This window comes from Xenia sp. Carnegie-2017, unplaced genomic scaffold (genome assembly GCF_021976095.1).
Source record: "Xenia sp. Carnegie-2017 unplaced genomic scaffold, XeniaSp_v1 HiC_scaffold_22, whole genome shotgun sequence".
In the NCBI taxonomy this organism is placed as follows: Eukaryota; Metazoa; Cnidaria; class Anthozoa; order Malacalcyonacea; family Xeniidae; genus Xenia; species Xenia sp. Carnegie-2017.
Window position 1 is genome coordinate 4,900,571 of NW_025813485.1, and position 15,980 is coordinate 4,916,550.

At 35.3% G+C, this 15,980-nt stretch overlaps 1 protein-coding gene across 1 annotated transcript; it reads left to right on the forward strand.

Moving 5' to 3' along the window:
* Positions 1-3,116: 3,116 nt before the first annotated feature.
* On the forward strand, positions 3,117-14,011 carry LOC124446709 (kinetochore-associated protein 1-like). Its single transcript, XM_046997568.1, has 2 exons — positions 3,117-3,292; positions 7,154-14,011. Exons 1-2 carry the CDS (start codon positions 3,231-3,233, stop codon positions 13,689-13,691), a joined length of 6,600 nt encoding a protein of 2,199 aa, XP_046853524.1. The 5' UTR covers positions 3,117-3,230; the 3' UTR covers positions 13,692-14,011.
* Positions 14,012-15,980: the final 1,969 nt, after the last annotated feature.

Genomic DNA, 15,980 nt, shown 5'->3' on the forward strand with positions numbered 1-15,980 from the left:
CACTTGTATGATTACTATAGTAACCTGTAAATTTATCATACTTTATAGTTTTAAAAACCTTTTTCAGCTGACAATTTGAAAAAATAAATGGGGAAGCACACTCCAAAAAACATCATCTTGTAAACTCAAGATTCGAGGTATAAAGATGTAAAGTAATCTTTCTAAAATATCATATTTCCTTTCTAAGAAAGACAAAATACCAAGCCTGGACCGCAGAACTGTAAAACTAACAGAACCATACCAACAAGACTTTACGAACACGCAAAATCCGACGCCAACATAAGCGCTACTCATGACAATCGAACAAACTGCCGGGACGCACAACACATAACTGACATTTTCAATTTATACGTATGACACAATTAATGACATAAATTCACCACATCACTTTTATTCTTATGATCACATTCTTAATAACGCTAACACTTTGCACCGTCTTCATTATAACAATCCTATCTTTTTGCATTTCCTTGAGGTGAGTTTATTACGTTTCAAGAAGCCTCAGTTGAACTCTGGTCTGAAGGCTTCTCGAGAAGTTGTTATTTTTTTCTAATCTCTTGATCTAATCGTAATTAGTAAAACCTTCTAAAGGACTTTTTTTCTTTTCCTAATCCCTTCCATTGTAAATAGTAACACCCTCTAACTTCTTTTCATTGCTTGCGTCATATCTTTGTAACAATTACTTAAAATCACGCTTGCTTGTAAATAATCGCTTGATAATGATTTTGAAATAAAGTCGAATTATTGCTTTAAATTCTCATAACGCGAATCTTGAGTTTACAAGATGTTTTTTGGAGTGTGTTTTCTCATTTAATATTCTTCCTATCAAAGTCAATTATTTACAATATACATAATAATAGAGTATACCAATTAGCTGTAGTAACCTAATTGATTATTAATGTATAATGCTTATTAATGAATTGTATGGCTCGTGTGGTTTGTGCCTTAAAAACTTCCACTCAAAGCTTTCACCTGAATAAATCAAGATCATGAAGAAAAACAAGCATTAAAGTGACAAAGAATTTATAGCTACAGTCCTTTAATGTCATATTTTTTGTATAGATGTCTATATCCGGAAAACGGGAACCAATGCTCAGCACAGCAGCTTCTTGGACATCATTTTATCTCTCCAAATCTTATGTCGCACAGTTTAAGCAATAACATCACTTCAGATAAGCTTTATGCTAATAAGATCAAGGGAGAAACCAAAGTGGCTGTGATGATGGAGATGAGTCTCTTGATTCGATGCCTATTCCTTTGGGCTACGTTGCGAGAAATTCAAGAGTTCGGAATGAATTTGAAGTGTTGCAAATGCTTAGAAAAAGGAGGTTTGCTTCAGTTGTCAAGTTAACTTTTTACTACAAACATCGTTTAAATAGACGGTAATTTACTCGTGTGAAGGAAATTTGGTACGTGATTTGGAAATGCTTTATATACGCTTAGGTACGTAATATATTGGACGGCTGTCTCTATACAATCTAAAGACTTCGTTTGAATCCGAAAAGTGTACTGTTTAATCGCACAATTACTCAAGAAGAGAAGTTACTTTCTAGATAGAATCATAAAAATATTGTAAGGTAAAAAGAAATTTACTATCCAAAATGAATCAAAATTCTATAACATAATTTTTCAAAGCGGGGCTCATTTTAGACGATACAAATTGCTTGGCTTATTAAGTAATGGTATCTATAAAAACTATTATAAAAAAGTAGATAAACCCTTTTTTTCCACGAAGCCTGTGGAATGGATGCTTTACTTCATGATGAGAGAGTTATATAGTTTAAGGAGGCTGTCGTTCATCATTTGTAAAAGGTAACAAGTAAAAAACGTATAAACGTGTTTAGAGTTGATTTAAATTAGAAGTCAAAAAGGGAGAAGTTGTTTGATATACTTGGATGTTCTAGTTTCTTTTATGGGAAGATAAAATTCGAAAGCAAAGAAATTGGTTCTTGCATATGCGCTTAGAAAATATTCAATCATATATTTTTGGCATGCTCTTTGTCTTCTTAAGCTTCTTTTGACAAATGCATGTCAAACTCATCAACACTTTGTTACGCCACTCGTAATATTCGTGACAATGTATAAGATGTTTATAATTTCCCTATAACTTTGTATCTGCATATTTTTGTGCATGCTCTAATATTTATGACAGATATTATAATTCGTGGATTGATGTAGTAGAAACACTTGAAAGTTGAAAATGAAACTTCAAGCATGACAGAGGAAAAACAAAGACGCCAGGTTGAAGATAGCTTTATGAAATTGAACGTAGTTGAAGCACATAGCGTATGCTAGAGAGTTTTGGATGAGGAGTCGTGGACCAATGATAACACGAATGATTCCAAGCATGTTGACGACGATAAAAGCTCTAGCGAGAACGAAGTTCCAATACAAAAATAATAACACAGAGTCTTCTGAAGATATGTTCAAAACAAATATGGATGAATCACATATACAGTTTGGAAGCACGTTGGCTCACGTAGTATTTAGTAGTGAGAACTGCTGAATATATGCAAAAAGTTAGTTCACGTTCATTCACAGGAAGAAGATTCCATTATTGCATGTACTAATTGTACGTATGTTTAACTATATAAAGTACTGTATTTTATGCTTTTAACCATTGTACTTGTATGTTTAACATTGTACGTATGTTTAACATGAAAAAAGTGTATTTCAATATATATCTATAAAGACTTACTATTTGTTATTTTTCTTTAATTTCTTCAATAAGGTATGATTCAAGTAAACGCTTTTCAACATTTTTTGTTTTCTACTGTTACATTTTTTAGGTGTTTTCTTTAAAAAGTCAACTAATGTCAAGGAAAAAGACTTTGACCTTTGGATGAATTGAAAAGCTCGTTTTGGACTTCGAAGTTCCATTCTATTGAATGGTAGTGTCATAAAGAGAGTTATCCTTCTAAGAATATGTATTTGTCAATATAATTATAGCCATGAATGCCATGATTAAACGACCTTTGTGAAAGGCAGTGAGCGTCATTTTTATGTTATTACATTGGTCGATACGTCGATACACCAAGTATAGAAATTCTGAAATGTGGTAGGTTGCTGACCAAAACGACCGTGGATGTAAATAGCAAAAAAGGGCGGCAAAATTGTCTTATGTTGTCAACTTGGCTATCGCACTATGGCTATGGTTTTTCGTAAAAAATCTCCGAAATTACTACAACAGATTTATTCAATTTGGATTTAGACTTTTATGGTCGAGATAAATGCCTTGGAAAGTTGTTGAAGCAGAAATACCCGAAGAAGAGGCAACAGTAAATCTGTTAAGGTCAGTAACGTACTGAGTTCAAGAAGCTGCATTGCATTCATTCTCGTTGCTGCGCAGTTATAGTCAATAAAAAAGCTGGCAGGTAGTGCGGTTATTATACTGTCTCTTATGCATTTCGTTTTCGTTTTATGCATTTACTTAGGCCAACCGAAGCTTATTGAAGTTAGTATAGTAGTACATTGCTCAGTGGTGGATCCAGGAATTTTTAACGTTGGTCAAAATCAATGGTGCTCGGCATCTGTGGGGGGTATGGGGGAATGCTCCCCCGGAAAATTTTGAAAACTGTAATGACTGAAATGCAATTTCACGCGTTTTAGCAGCCACTACAGGAAATTTACGGACAATTCTTACTTCCCTGAAAGTGCATCACATCTTTAACAAATAATATGAAATAGACAACACTGACACAAAATCGATATCTACAATGGCTATTTAGCTCAATAGCAAAGCTCATCAGCATGGCTAGAAACACAAGAATCACAAGGAAACTATGCAAGTTCAACATGGGCAGCCTCTAGTATTTGAATGATTTGATAATTACATATATGACTCATGCATTTGATAAAGCAAAATAGGTATCTTGTGAAATATGAGTCATTCCCCGTGTGACATGTAAACACAGTTAGTATTTGGGCCATTTCATAATATTATGGCTCATGCATATGCATACAGAAAATATTTTGTGAAAATATGAGTCATTTCTCATGCAACATGGATACACAGTTAGTATTTAAGCAATTTGATAATAATATGGCACATGCATATGTATACAGCAAAATATATTGTGAAACTATCAGTCATTTCATATGCGACATGTAGGTCTACAAAGTTAGTTAACTTTTAGTGAGATTTGTTAATGATATGCCTCATGCAAAAGAATATACACATGGATCTTGATAATAAACAGTTTTTGATGTTATGAAGTCATGCCAACTATAACAAACTTAGTAGCAAATGTTCAACAATACTGATCATTTCACATGTAAATACAAGTTGTTAAACCATTGCAATACTAATTTATATAAACAGTATTATTCTGCAAAATTGTTTACAAATTTTATAAACAATATCTTTCACCACAGCTTCTATGATCACACTTTTGGCCAATTTTTGCATATAGAATATTGATTGCACTGCAATAAAAGGAATGAGCAAATAATAACAAATGTAATTTTTGTGTACCTGGGTGCTGTATAATCTAAGAGGATGAGATTTTGAGTTCAAGAAAGGCAACATGCAACTCTATCGATGTTAATGCAGAAGCTTCTCATTCACTACGGCCAAATACGGCTCATCGTCATTTCAAAAAGTGGCAAGAATTGCCACAGTGTGTACAAATGATTTTTCTATTTCAGACTTAGTGTAATCTCATCTAAAAGAAATATGTATTAATGGTAGCGAAAGCAATGAAAGCAGTTCGAAATTCTTAAATGCCTGTCAGACAAGGAATCAGTGTTTCCATACAAAGTGCTTTGACCCTAGCAGTGACTGGGTCAACTGCTCCACCAATGAAATAGCTCTGTTAAGCAAACCTTGAACATCTTATCAGCAAAACCCTTAAATTTGCCTGCAGATCAGTCATATTTATATAAGTGTGCTGCATTAAAGTGGAAACTCTGACGACTCCCTTCTTCACAATTCTGCATAAAATAAGCAAATTGAAAAGTAGATGTTGAAAATAATTTCATTTGAGAGAAGAATTATTATGCAATATAGTTAAAAAAGATTTTTAGCAGTTTTTACCATGGTCAAGTGATTGGTTTGAAGTACTCTAGATCCTCCATTGATATTACTATTTTTGATGACTTTGACTTTTGTTCCTGTAGGTCAGTCAGTTATTAGCTCCTTAGTGGGACAAATTAGTATTTCCGGTCTTGTAAAAACTCCTTTTCATTGAGGTGTGTGGCAAATGATAAGTTCAGCTTGAAATCAGGTACTTTAGTCATGGGCATGGGTGCAAGAGCTGGGGAGGGGGACACTTGCCTCAAAATTTTGAAAAATTTGCAAAATTTGGGCAAAATAATAAGGAAATTAGGAAAAATTTGTATATTGTGCAGTTGAGATCTTGGGTGCACAATTGAAAGTGAAATGCCTAAGATCTTTTTGAGATCATGTAGACATGTAACTACAAAATTTTTTGTGAAGTAAAAGATGTTTGTATGCCAATATGTTCTTTAGTTTCATTTTGTGAAAATTGCATGTGATTATGAATTAACATAATGATTTAAAAATTTGGGCTACTTAACTATTGCTGTCTGCCAAAAATATCGTAGTTCTTGTACACCTGTGTGAAGTGTAAAAATCACAAGGGTAAATAAACAAATGATACATTTGTGAAACAATACAAACATAATATTTTTCAGCCATTGTGATTTTCCTGAAATAAAGAATTTCCAAAATTATGGCAGAATAATGACATTATTAATTTGTTCTGTTGCCTGAATTGCAAATATAGTGAGAATATTCTCAAACAGCATTGCAGGAGAGACAGTATGACCCAACAACTAACAGTATGCTACAATACAGTATGTTTCCCTTTTTCCGTATTTAATCCGTTGTGCAAGAATTTACATACCTTACCAAAAATTTTTGTTCATCTATTTATTCTATTTTCTCTCCTCATCACCATCACCAACACCCCAAAAATGAAATAATTGTTGCATTTAAAGTCTTCAATAATTCAGTGATGTAAGAAATTAACTGAGTTGCAAGCTGCGAGTATTTTTATAGAAACCATTTGCTATCATTTCATTATAAAATATGGGGATGCTTTGTAAATCATGAGAATATTTGAGCTACGATATAATTGCACGTACCAAACACAAAGATCCAAACTGTTGATTGTCAATTTTGCTCCGTGCCTACATGACCACTAATTTAGCGAAGAATTGTTTCTGGCACTTCAACAACGATTTTATATTAGTATTGGCGTTGTATGATTTTGGGATAGGAATTAGCTACATCGTTACCATTCCGCCTTCGTGCGTTTAACAATTTAGCGAAAAATTGCACTTGACCACATGTTATTTCATTAGCCAGTTGGAGTCTCATCTTAACTGCGGAACTAATGTCTCAACAATGATGGGTTGTAAATTTCCTCTTCACTAGTCACTAAATTTTTTCTCCGATAATCAGCGTAGGAATTGTCCTCGAGTTTTGTTCAGGAAGTGTTTACTGTTCTTAGATAGCTAAAAAACCATCGTTTCTTTCCTTGGCTAGTGTGCTACACCTACATGAAGGGTTGTTTTTTGACATAGATGATGGTAGCTGACTTCGTGAACGACTTTGTTTATGATAGATGCGTGGCTGATTCTTTGATCGAGTTTCTACACTTTTTTGTCTTGGGTTCGTTATCTGTTGGTTACGGGGCTTTTCTTTTAAAAAAAGTTTGGCCGCTTTTCTGTGTTCCACTTATTCCGCAATTGCTTGTATATTGGAAGTGTTAGGGATTTTTTCCTATGATGGACTCTGTATTAGTTGTTATTGTATTAGCCATACCAGTGTTGTTTGTGAATTGTTTGTGGTGTTTTTAAGTTGTTTGGGAACGAAAATATAAAATTATTGACGTTGAATAAAATAATTCTTCCATAAGTATCCCCTGAAGAAATGCGCGCGTGTTTGTTAGCAATGTCATCGTCACTTCGATCGTTCCATTGTAATGAATACTGTTGTTCAGTAGAGGCAATCTATTTCTACGTTGCTGATTATTTTAAGCAAATGCTGAAGACTGTTTCCATGTTGTAACAGCAGAGGAAAGATGCTTGTTATAATTCTTAGTTAATTATATTCAGAAAAATGTAAATGATACGTTTGTGGAAACTAGTATGATTGAACACAAGGACGTAATTTTCGTTTTCTTAGAGAACAACAGAGCTCTGCCTTATACAAAGTCGAGGAGCTTGCCAGATTTGTACCTGACAATGAAGAAGAAAAAGGCGAGCCCTTGGTTTCAAACATCGCTGTGTCTTCCGCGGGAATAGCGTTGTCAATCTTTAATGAAATTTTTATCTTTGATGGAGAGCATTTCACATATGCATCTACTATTTCTTTCGAAAGTTATGTCGAAGTTATGGCATGGTGTCCAAGCTCACAATTTCTCGTTATTGGTGACAATTCGGGAAGCGTTCATTTCTTTTCGTATGTTCTGGGTAGTGTTATACACACAACCACTCTGACCGATAAAACTAAAGAGCAAGTTAGATGTTTCGCCCATTGTGTGTTTAGGAAAAGTGAAAATGAGGAAACTGTGAATTTGACAATTTTATCTTATCACGGATTGGTTTTGGTCTTCAAAAAGCTTCCTTTGCCTGAAATATCAAGAGCACTTGAATTGAACGATCATGCATCGTTTGACGCAATAAAGGAAAACATTGTGATGGAAAGTTTTAGTGTTGCAGATGTTCATCCAAACACATATTTCTGCACTCCAAGTCATAACTTTTTGTGTATTGCTGGGACAGGAGACGTACCAATTACCGTTTGGGACGATCAGATCTTTATTGACATGATCGATAAACACCTTTTGAATAATTGTAAGGTTATAAAATGTGAAGTCACTGCAGATGGGAATTACTTGCTTGTTTTACATGAAGAGTCGACACTAAGTGTTTTTGATGCTCAAGCATTGATAGTTTTATCAACTTATGGCCATGGAGTAAAGGATTTTCTCCTAACATCTGGGTCCGCGTCAGGTGAAAGTTTCAGCCAAGTTGTCGTGTTAGATGAGACCGTCGATGGAAAACGTAAAATCGAAATTTGTCGGTTGCCTGATTTTCAAAATGTATATTCAAAAGAAATTTCTGGGAATTGCTATCTTGGTAATTCAAACTTGCAGGAGAACATACATTATATGGAAGACTGTAACTTCAGGTTAAATAACAAGGACGTCAAAGGGCTGACACTTAAATGTCTTTCGGAAGCATCGCCTGAGCATCGCATTTACAGTTTGGTTCGCAAAAAGAAATTTGATGCAGCAGTACAATTTTCAAAAGTTTTTGGCTTAGATTCAGAGTTTGTTTATAAAGCAAAGGCCAGTTCAATAGTTGCTTCCGTATCTTCAAAGACAAATGAAAATGATTCAGTTGACGAAAAAGTATTGTTGGTGAATAATCTTATAGATGATCTGGAAGAAACCCTTCAAAATTTAGTGAACATTGATTTCATTGCTAAATGCTGTTTAGCAGCTTCTCCACCTAACCTACGCCAAACTCATCGAATATTGTGTATTGCAAAAGATCGTATAAGTAAGGTAGCAAGTACAGAGAGAAACGAACGTAACAGAGTATTAAATGAAGTTCTCTTTACACTAAATCGTTTAGAGACTTTCCAAATGGTTTTTGGCGAGTCTAAATTCTCTTCACCCATATGGCGCAGTTTTTCAAAGGGTGATATGCTGCATAAAGTTACACAAGCACTGAGTGAAGGAAATCTATCGACTGCTGCTATAATTTGGGTGCGCCATCATTTTGAGTTTGAACTTCATTTTACATCGGAGAAGTTACAATCTATCCTGTCGTCTCTTAGAATCGACATTTCATCATCAAGTATAGTGTCATGGTTGAAGCTTTATCTCGTTCCTTTTGTCATCGGTTCAATCAATGATCGTAGAGCGTTATATGTTTTGGCTTCTTGGATAGAACAACGTGTTGTGTCTTTGGAATTATCTGAAATGGAAAATTGGCCCATGAATGGAATTGCTATGGCGCGTGTTTTGTTGGATATCTGCAAAGACAAAGAGTCAAGTTACAGTTATCTTGAGTATCCAACATCTGTCGTTATAAATCAGGATTACGGATCAGCTCTTGTTCGTGTTTCAATGAGCGATAGCCAACCCAATCCAGTATCCTCTTTGGCAAAGTTAATCGAAAATTTGAACGAACTCATGAAACTTAAAGTCAGTTACCAGTGTAAACTTCCATTGGCAGAGTTCACTAACAAAACACCAACAGAAATAATGTTCAAGATGCTAGATTGTGTGATGGTTGTGTCTTTGATTCCCAATGTAATAAACAATCAAATCGCGCAATATGGATTGCAACATGGTTTTTGCGTCGATGAAGTTCTCGTCATGTATATCAATAAAAAAAGAAAGCAAGTTTTTTCATCTGGCACATCAAACACTTTGCACGAAGATAGATTTGTTGAAATTACCAATTGCATCAAAGGAAGAAGCAAAAGGTTGGAAGCTATTCTGTTACTTATGTCTTGGGCTTCTGTTCCTTGGTGTAGTTCAGTTAACGAAATGGTAAATACGGCAATGTTACAAGATCCATCCAACTCTCAACTGATAATGGGATATCACTTGATGGAGATGAAAAAGATGCTTAAGGTGTATGGCATATGTAATGTAGAATTATCTTGTGATCTTCACATGAAAAACGTCATTCGTTACATACTTACGACATCGCATGAGACGGCTTTACAGGATTCCTTACGAATTGTAGAGATTTATCAGTGCATGTCAGTAAACGATGTTTATGTGACAAGACTCAGAAATTTATGCTTGAAGGGTCTTTCAAATGAGTGTGCCACATTGCTGGTTGGAATTGATGAGTTGCATCTCGTGTCTGTTGTTCAGTATTTTCTGAAGTGGATTATACTGGTTGTTGATATTTATGAGGATAATGAGTACGACCGAAATGAGCGGCAGTTGGTCATTGAGGCTGGTATTCACACATTGGAGTTTCTTGAAAATACTGGTCTTGCTACTGATGAACTAAAAACCACTCATAAAACATTGAAAAACATACATGCACTTGAACAAGAGTTCTCAGTTTTCATTTCTTATGGCGAATACCAATACGATGACTTACGACAGAACGCTTTGGATGTCTATCTGGAAAAGTACAATGCATGCTTATTGAAAGTGTTCAAAGCAAACAATGAAAACCAACAGGAAATAGATCAACTTTTTCGATTGGCTAATTTGTTTGGTGTCTCACGTGTTCTTTTGCTGAGTAAGATATTGCTTTTGTACCCAAATAATTTGAACCCTGAGACGAATATCATATTTGCTGAATGGTATAAACTTGGTTTTGGTGAAATATCTTTTGACGACATCATGGCTTTATGTCATTCCCATGTACAACATTGGGTTTCCACAGATGACTGTGTCACAAAGAAATTTGATACAACTCTGCATGAGTTAACGAGCCGTCTTGTTACAAATTGTGAAACTAATCAACTTGATGAATCCTTAGAGCTGTGGAAAATATGTTGGCTTTCAACAATCTTCTTTAAAAGTTGTGATAACGGTGATCTTTGTCTATCGTCGTCAGTTTGCGAAGAAGGTCTTGTTGCGATGTGGAACAAAGCTGGGAGATTCCAGGATAACGGTTTCGTTTTGGACCTCAATACCTCATTTCCTTTATTCGGCAGTTACGTTAAAGCTTCTCTTACGGGCAGTAAGGATCCAAAGAAACACCTCGGGTATCTTTTGGATGTCTGTCGAGATTTAGTTTCACATTTCGAAGAAAACAATCTCCACGAACTAGCATTGCATTGCTCTCTCTTTACACTGCACAAATTTCTTATATTCGTGACACGTGTTGATCATAGTGACCTTGCAATACAAGAAGACGACATGAAGGAGCTTCGTGACATGGCATTACATGGAATTCGGCAAATTACTTCAAAGTTACTGCTCTTTCTTTCCAAAATGGTACGTAGCAGTGCCATTGATCAAAGTTTGATTTTTGCTTTCTTGACTTCAATTCCCGAAGAAGACATTCTTTTGTCTCTGAAAAACGATTTTGCCCTCACCAAAGGACATGACCCATCAAGAGCTGTTGCCGTATTTAATGTGTTTTTGGACTTTGCCAAAGCTTTTTGTAGCGATGAAGTAGTTGCTGAAGCAAACCTTTTGTACTCGGATTCTCTGTGGCTTTTGAAGCTTAAAGACCTGGCAATCAATGACGGAAACCTTTTGATAGGAGAAACAAGAGACACCGAGAACATTCTTAAACTTCTTTTGGAAAAACCTGGCATTGACGTCAGTCTAATTATAGACTTTTGCAACTTGTTTTCCTTGGATGTTTCCGGGGCTGTTCAAACGTACATATCATCCAATTTGGCAATTGTAACACATAACATTTGTGGTGAACAATTCAACCAACTTAAGTACTTTGAAGAAAATTTTGTTAAAGGTGTTGAATATTTAAGAAAGAATTCAAAAGTTTCTCGATTGTTGTGTTTGTTGAAAGAAGTTCTTTTTTTGTTACCAATGTACGATTACGAACGACTTACTATTGTGCTTCACGAGGTTCTTAAAATATCAAGCAGTGATGAAAAGGAAGCAATGGAGAGGCAGCTAGAAGTTTTACGAATTTTGAAAGATTATGCAAGGATATCAAAACCATCTGATTATGAACGACACTTTAAAGAAACCATGTCAGACTTTGGATTCAAAGAACAAGATAATATTCCTAAATACATTGCTACTACTAGACTACCATTTCATCCATTGTTCTATGGAAAACCATGGAAAGTAATATCACTTGAATTAAACGATGAAACAGTTTTGAAACTCCTTCGTCTTTGTCACATTCTGAAAATGCAAGAAGATCAGGTCTATGTCACAGCGGCCCAGAATGTTGTCTCGTGTTCTTTGGATAATGAAGAAGAAAGTCCGACCAGCAATTTTGTAACCAATGGCAACTTCGAAAAAGCAGTTAATCTTCTTACTAAAGTAAAAAATCACGAAGTTTCCGTGAAAACAGGTCTGACGATTATTTCGAAGTGGCCTCAATCGGAAGAAAGAGTAAAAGCAGCTCATTATTTGGTAAATGCCGTTGCAAACTTGAAGACAGTTTGTAAAAGTGATACTATACAACATGTCGATAAAGTCCTGAAGATCTGCAAAGATTTGTACCAAGAAATTTCGATTCAACATGTTCTCCATTGTAATGGTATAACGGACGAAGTCTCTTTAAGTTATAGACGAAAGCCTGCCAAGTTAATTTTTCATCTGTATGAAACATACGGATGTGTTGTAGAAAGTAAGCGACCTGATATTCATAAAATAGCTGACGAAATAGCTGCAGTCAGCAATGTAGATGTAGCTAAAGTCCGCCGTCATATACTTGCTACGTGGCAATCTTCATCATCTTCACGTGGCATGCGAGTGTTGGAAAACTGCACCAAGGAACCACAATTCAAGGATCAAGAAAATCTTCAGCGTGTTGTATATCTTCTTCAAGCAGATTCATTGCAGAAGAATGCTCTTTTCTTGCTTAATTCTGCTTATTGCCAAGGTCCGTCAAATATTACTTACGAAAACCGAGTCAGAGCGATGAAGTTGCTTTTTAACATTGCATCTGAAGAATTAATTGAATTAGTTGCCAATAATTCCATACATCATTTAAAGCAATATATGAAATCATTGTTTTACCTTTCTGAACTTGAAAACTTGCACCTCAGTCAAACTGTTGAGTCATTTCAGCGTTGCAATAAAGAAGGTCTCGTGAAAGGTATTTGGAAGAATCACAAAGATAATCGCAATGCAATACTGTTGATCGCTGATATATGCCTTGATTCAGAGATAACTGAGCCGCAGATTTGGAATAATATCCTTCGTCAGCTTATGCGCCTTGGCTTAACGTCTTACCTGATCAATCTTTTACCACGCCTTATGCAATTTCCGAGTTTGTGGGTCTCATCAAATCTCGTAAAAATATGGACAGAAATTGCTGTTAATTCTTTGCATAACATTATGCCACCTTTGATAACTCAAGATAAAATTTGTTGTCAAAGATCATTAAACTTGTTGCAGAAATGTCCTATAATGATCGAAGTGGTATCCATTTCTCTGTTTGACAGATTGTTAGAACTGGAATTGCATTTACATGCGTTAGCATGTTTGACTTTACTTCCAAAAGAGCTACAGCTGGATAATCTCAGTAGGCTTATGTCTCGTACCACACCAGAAAAAATACTGGACTTACTCACTGAAGAAAAGCAATCAGGACAGTGTTTCGTAGATACAAGCATTTCGCAAGCGCTTATCTTTGAGTACCTTGATTCTTTGCAGAGATACGATTGTGTTCACAATTCTGAACAATGTTATGAGTTTGCGAATTATTTGATCGGTGTAAGGAATTTTCCTAACTTTATCATGGCAATGATCAAGTGCGGCAAACTTGACTCAGCGATGGAGCTGGTACAACATTATGATATGTACAGTTCTCCTCTAGAAACGGGAAGTTTTCATTTCGACGATAAACTTCTTCAACCAGGCTTGAACGTGTTGGTAGTGTTTTTGGAGAAATTTCATTTGCTAGAAGAGTCACTCCCGTTTCTGCCTGAGTTTTCCACACGAAAGTCCTTGGAAGAAAAGCATTCGATTGACGAAGACGGTGACACAAACATCATACCTGACATGGAATTAATGGACTTTTTTTAAGAAAAAAATGCGTTTTTTTTGTATTCTTATACAGTTATACGTGTATATGTATGTATACATAGGTACGTTTTGTTGAAATTATGTTGAGTGAGAGTAAAACGGTTTGCTTTGCTCACGCGAATGTCGCTGTTGATGGTTCCAAAAATTGGGAAAATTCACTTGGGAAATTCGTGCTTATTTGCATCTACGCCTATTTTTGTGGTCAGCGTATATTCGGACATGGCTATACATTCTATCATTTGTTTAAGAATATTTCAATTTGGAAACATAATTTTGTTTGCATTAAGTGTTAAAATAAATTATACCATTAACCATTTGAATACGGAGTGTAATAAGCACGAGGCCCTTGCACAAAACACACAGTGTTCGATAATGCAAGTTACTGCTGACCGATAAGTAAAGCAACACATAAATGAGTCCTTGATTCCCATCGACAAAAAGATCTTTCTTCAAGAAAATAAATCTTCTCTGCTGGGGCAAGCATATAGAGCCCTCTGTAGAAAATGCCCAGGAGTGGAGCCTTTTGGCCTGAAGTATGGTAATAACACATCATTTTATTATATATATTAATCGTAGGAGCTTTTAGTGCGTTCCAAGTATTATATTTGCTTGGAATTTACGCCCTGGAAGTGTCAAGTATTATCTTTAAGTTTTTGGAATCTTTCGTGATATAAGAGCCAAATGAAGGCCGTGTTTGGAATATGAAGTATAGTTGGCTTAAAGTCCTTAATCCATTAGCAAATTAAGCGAGTATCGATAAAATATCCTTTGTAGACTACATTTTTGAAACAGCAACAAAACCAGTTAGATATAGGCTACCTGAATGCGAACCACAGTAATGTTTTGGGAAGGAATTATCGGTAGCGACACCGAGCTAGTTAGATTCGTTCGGAGTTCCGGATGGGGTCAAAATGATGCGGCAACTCATGTGTTGGTTTGTAAAATGTAAATCCATAGTATATAAACCTCACCATATTTAAACCAATAAAGGAGCATACTGAAACGAAAGAGTCGTGCATGCAGATGCAAGATGGAAAACTGTTCAAAATGAAAGATAAACTTTGGAATGTTCAAATGAATGGGATTGAAAATCTCACGTATTTTATTGACAACAGACTTTTTCAAGTCATATCAAAGGGGGCTTGTGTAAATAAAAAATCCATTTCTAAAATATATCACATTTTTATCATAACTTTCTAAATTCTTTCTGTATTTCAACGAAACATATCCTTGGATGGCATTATTATTTAATTTGAAAACTGCCTTGAAGTGCGTGGCTATTTGCCATAACGACAACTATAACCTTGCTACTCGCTAGTTCTAGAAAGAACTGTTGAAAACCAAAATAATGATATATGTTATACATGACACGATGCATTTTGGCAGACTCCTCATCAGATACCACGTAAGCTCTAACGAAAACTAAAAAAATATTAATTCTTTCAGTTGCTATATCAATATATCTGCTACTTCATAGGATGTACAATGTTTTCATATCATACAACGCACTTTATTTATAAAGATTAAAGCCTCCCATATAAACGTGTATAAACCATTAAAGTTTTTCTTATATTCCTTACCAGATCACTTGTGATCATGGTGTGGTAGACACACGATGTTGGTAAATATTTTTTCGTTCATCGAATCAGACTTACACCTGCATGAACATATTTACCTTCGCGATAAAAGTTTCCATTTCCCATAACTAAAAGTTGGTTATGTCTCAAATATTTTATTTCTGCTAAAATTGCAAGAAGTGAAGATTTTTCATCTTTAAAAATTTTCGAGCACGATTGTATACTAGCAATACATGAAAATATGGTTTTTTTTTTCTGTTAATACGTTTGTGAAACGCACCTGATAAACTTGCTAAATCTTGTTGCCTATGCTAGCACAAATACATCTTCGAGAATAGGATATTCCAAAAACAAAATTTTGGCTTTTATTCCAACCATGCGCCCCATATATCGGGTGTACTTTACTCGAGTATGTAGCACATGTAACTTTACGTGATGGAACTGGAGGGACGATTGATGAATGAAAATCGCTCCTAAGTACACAATTTTTGAGACTAGTGTAGACGGCTCAAGCCGTTCAGCTATTTCTGGAGAAGCCAAACGCATTCTTTCATTTTCAAATAGACTTTTACTATTGCAACGTGATGCCTTGAAAAAACATATTTGACGTACAAAAATTATTGCCAAGTAAACACAACAGACAACGGGTGCTTCTTTCTCTTGTCAACAGTTAAGCTTCAACGACATTTCCTGGTACATGATTGGGTACGAA

Coding starts and splice junctions, on each gene's coding strand:
- LOC124446709 (XM_046997568.1), top strand. CDS start 3,231: ATGCCTTGGAAAGTTGTTGAAGCAGAAATACCCGAAGAAGAGGCAACA. Junction 3,293..7,153: donor GCAACAGTAAATCTGTTAAG/GTCAGTAACGTA, acceptor TCGTTTTCTTAG/AGAACAACAGAGCTCTGCCT.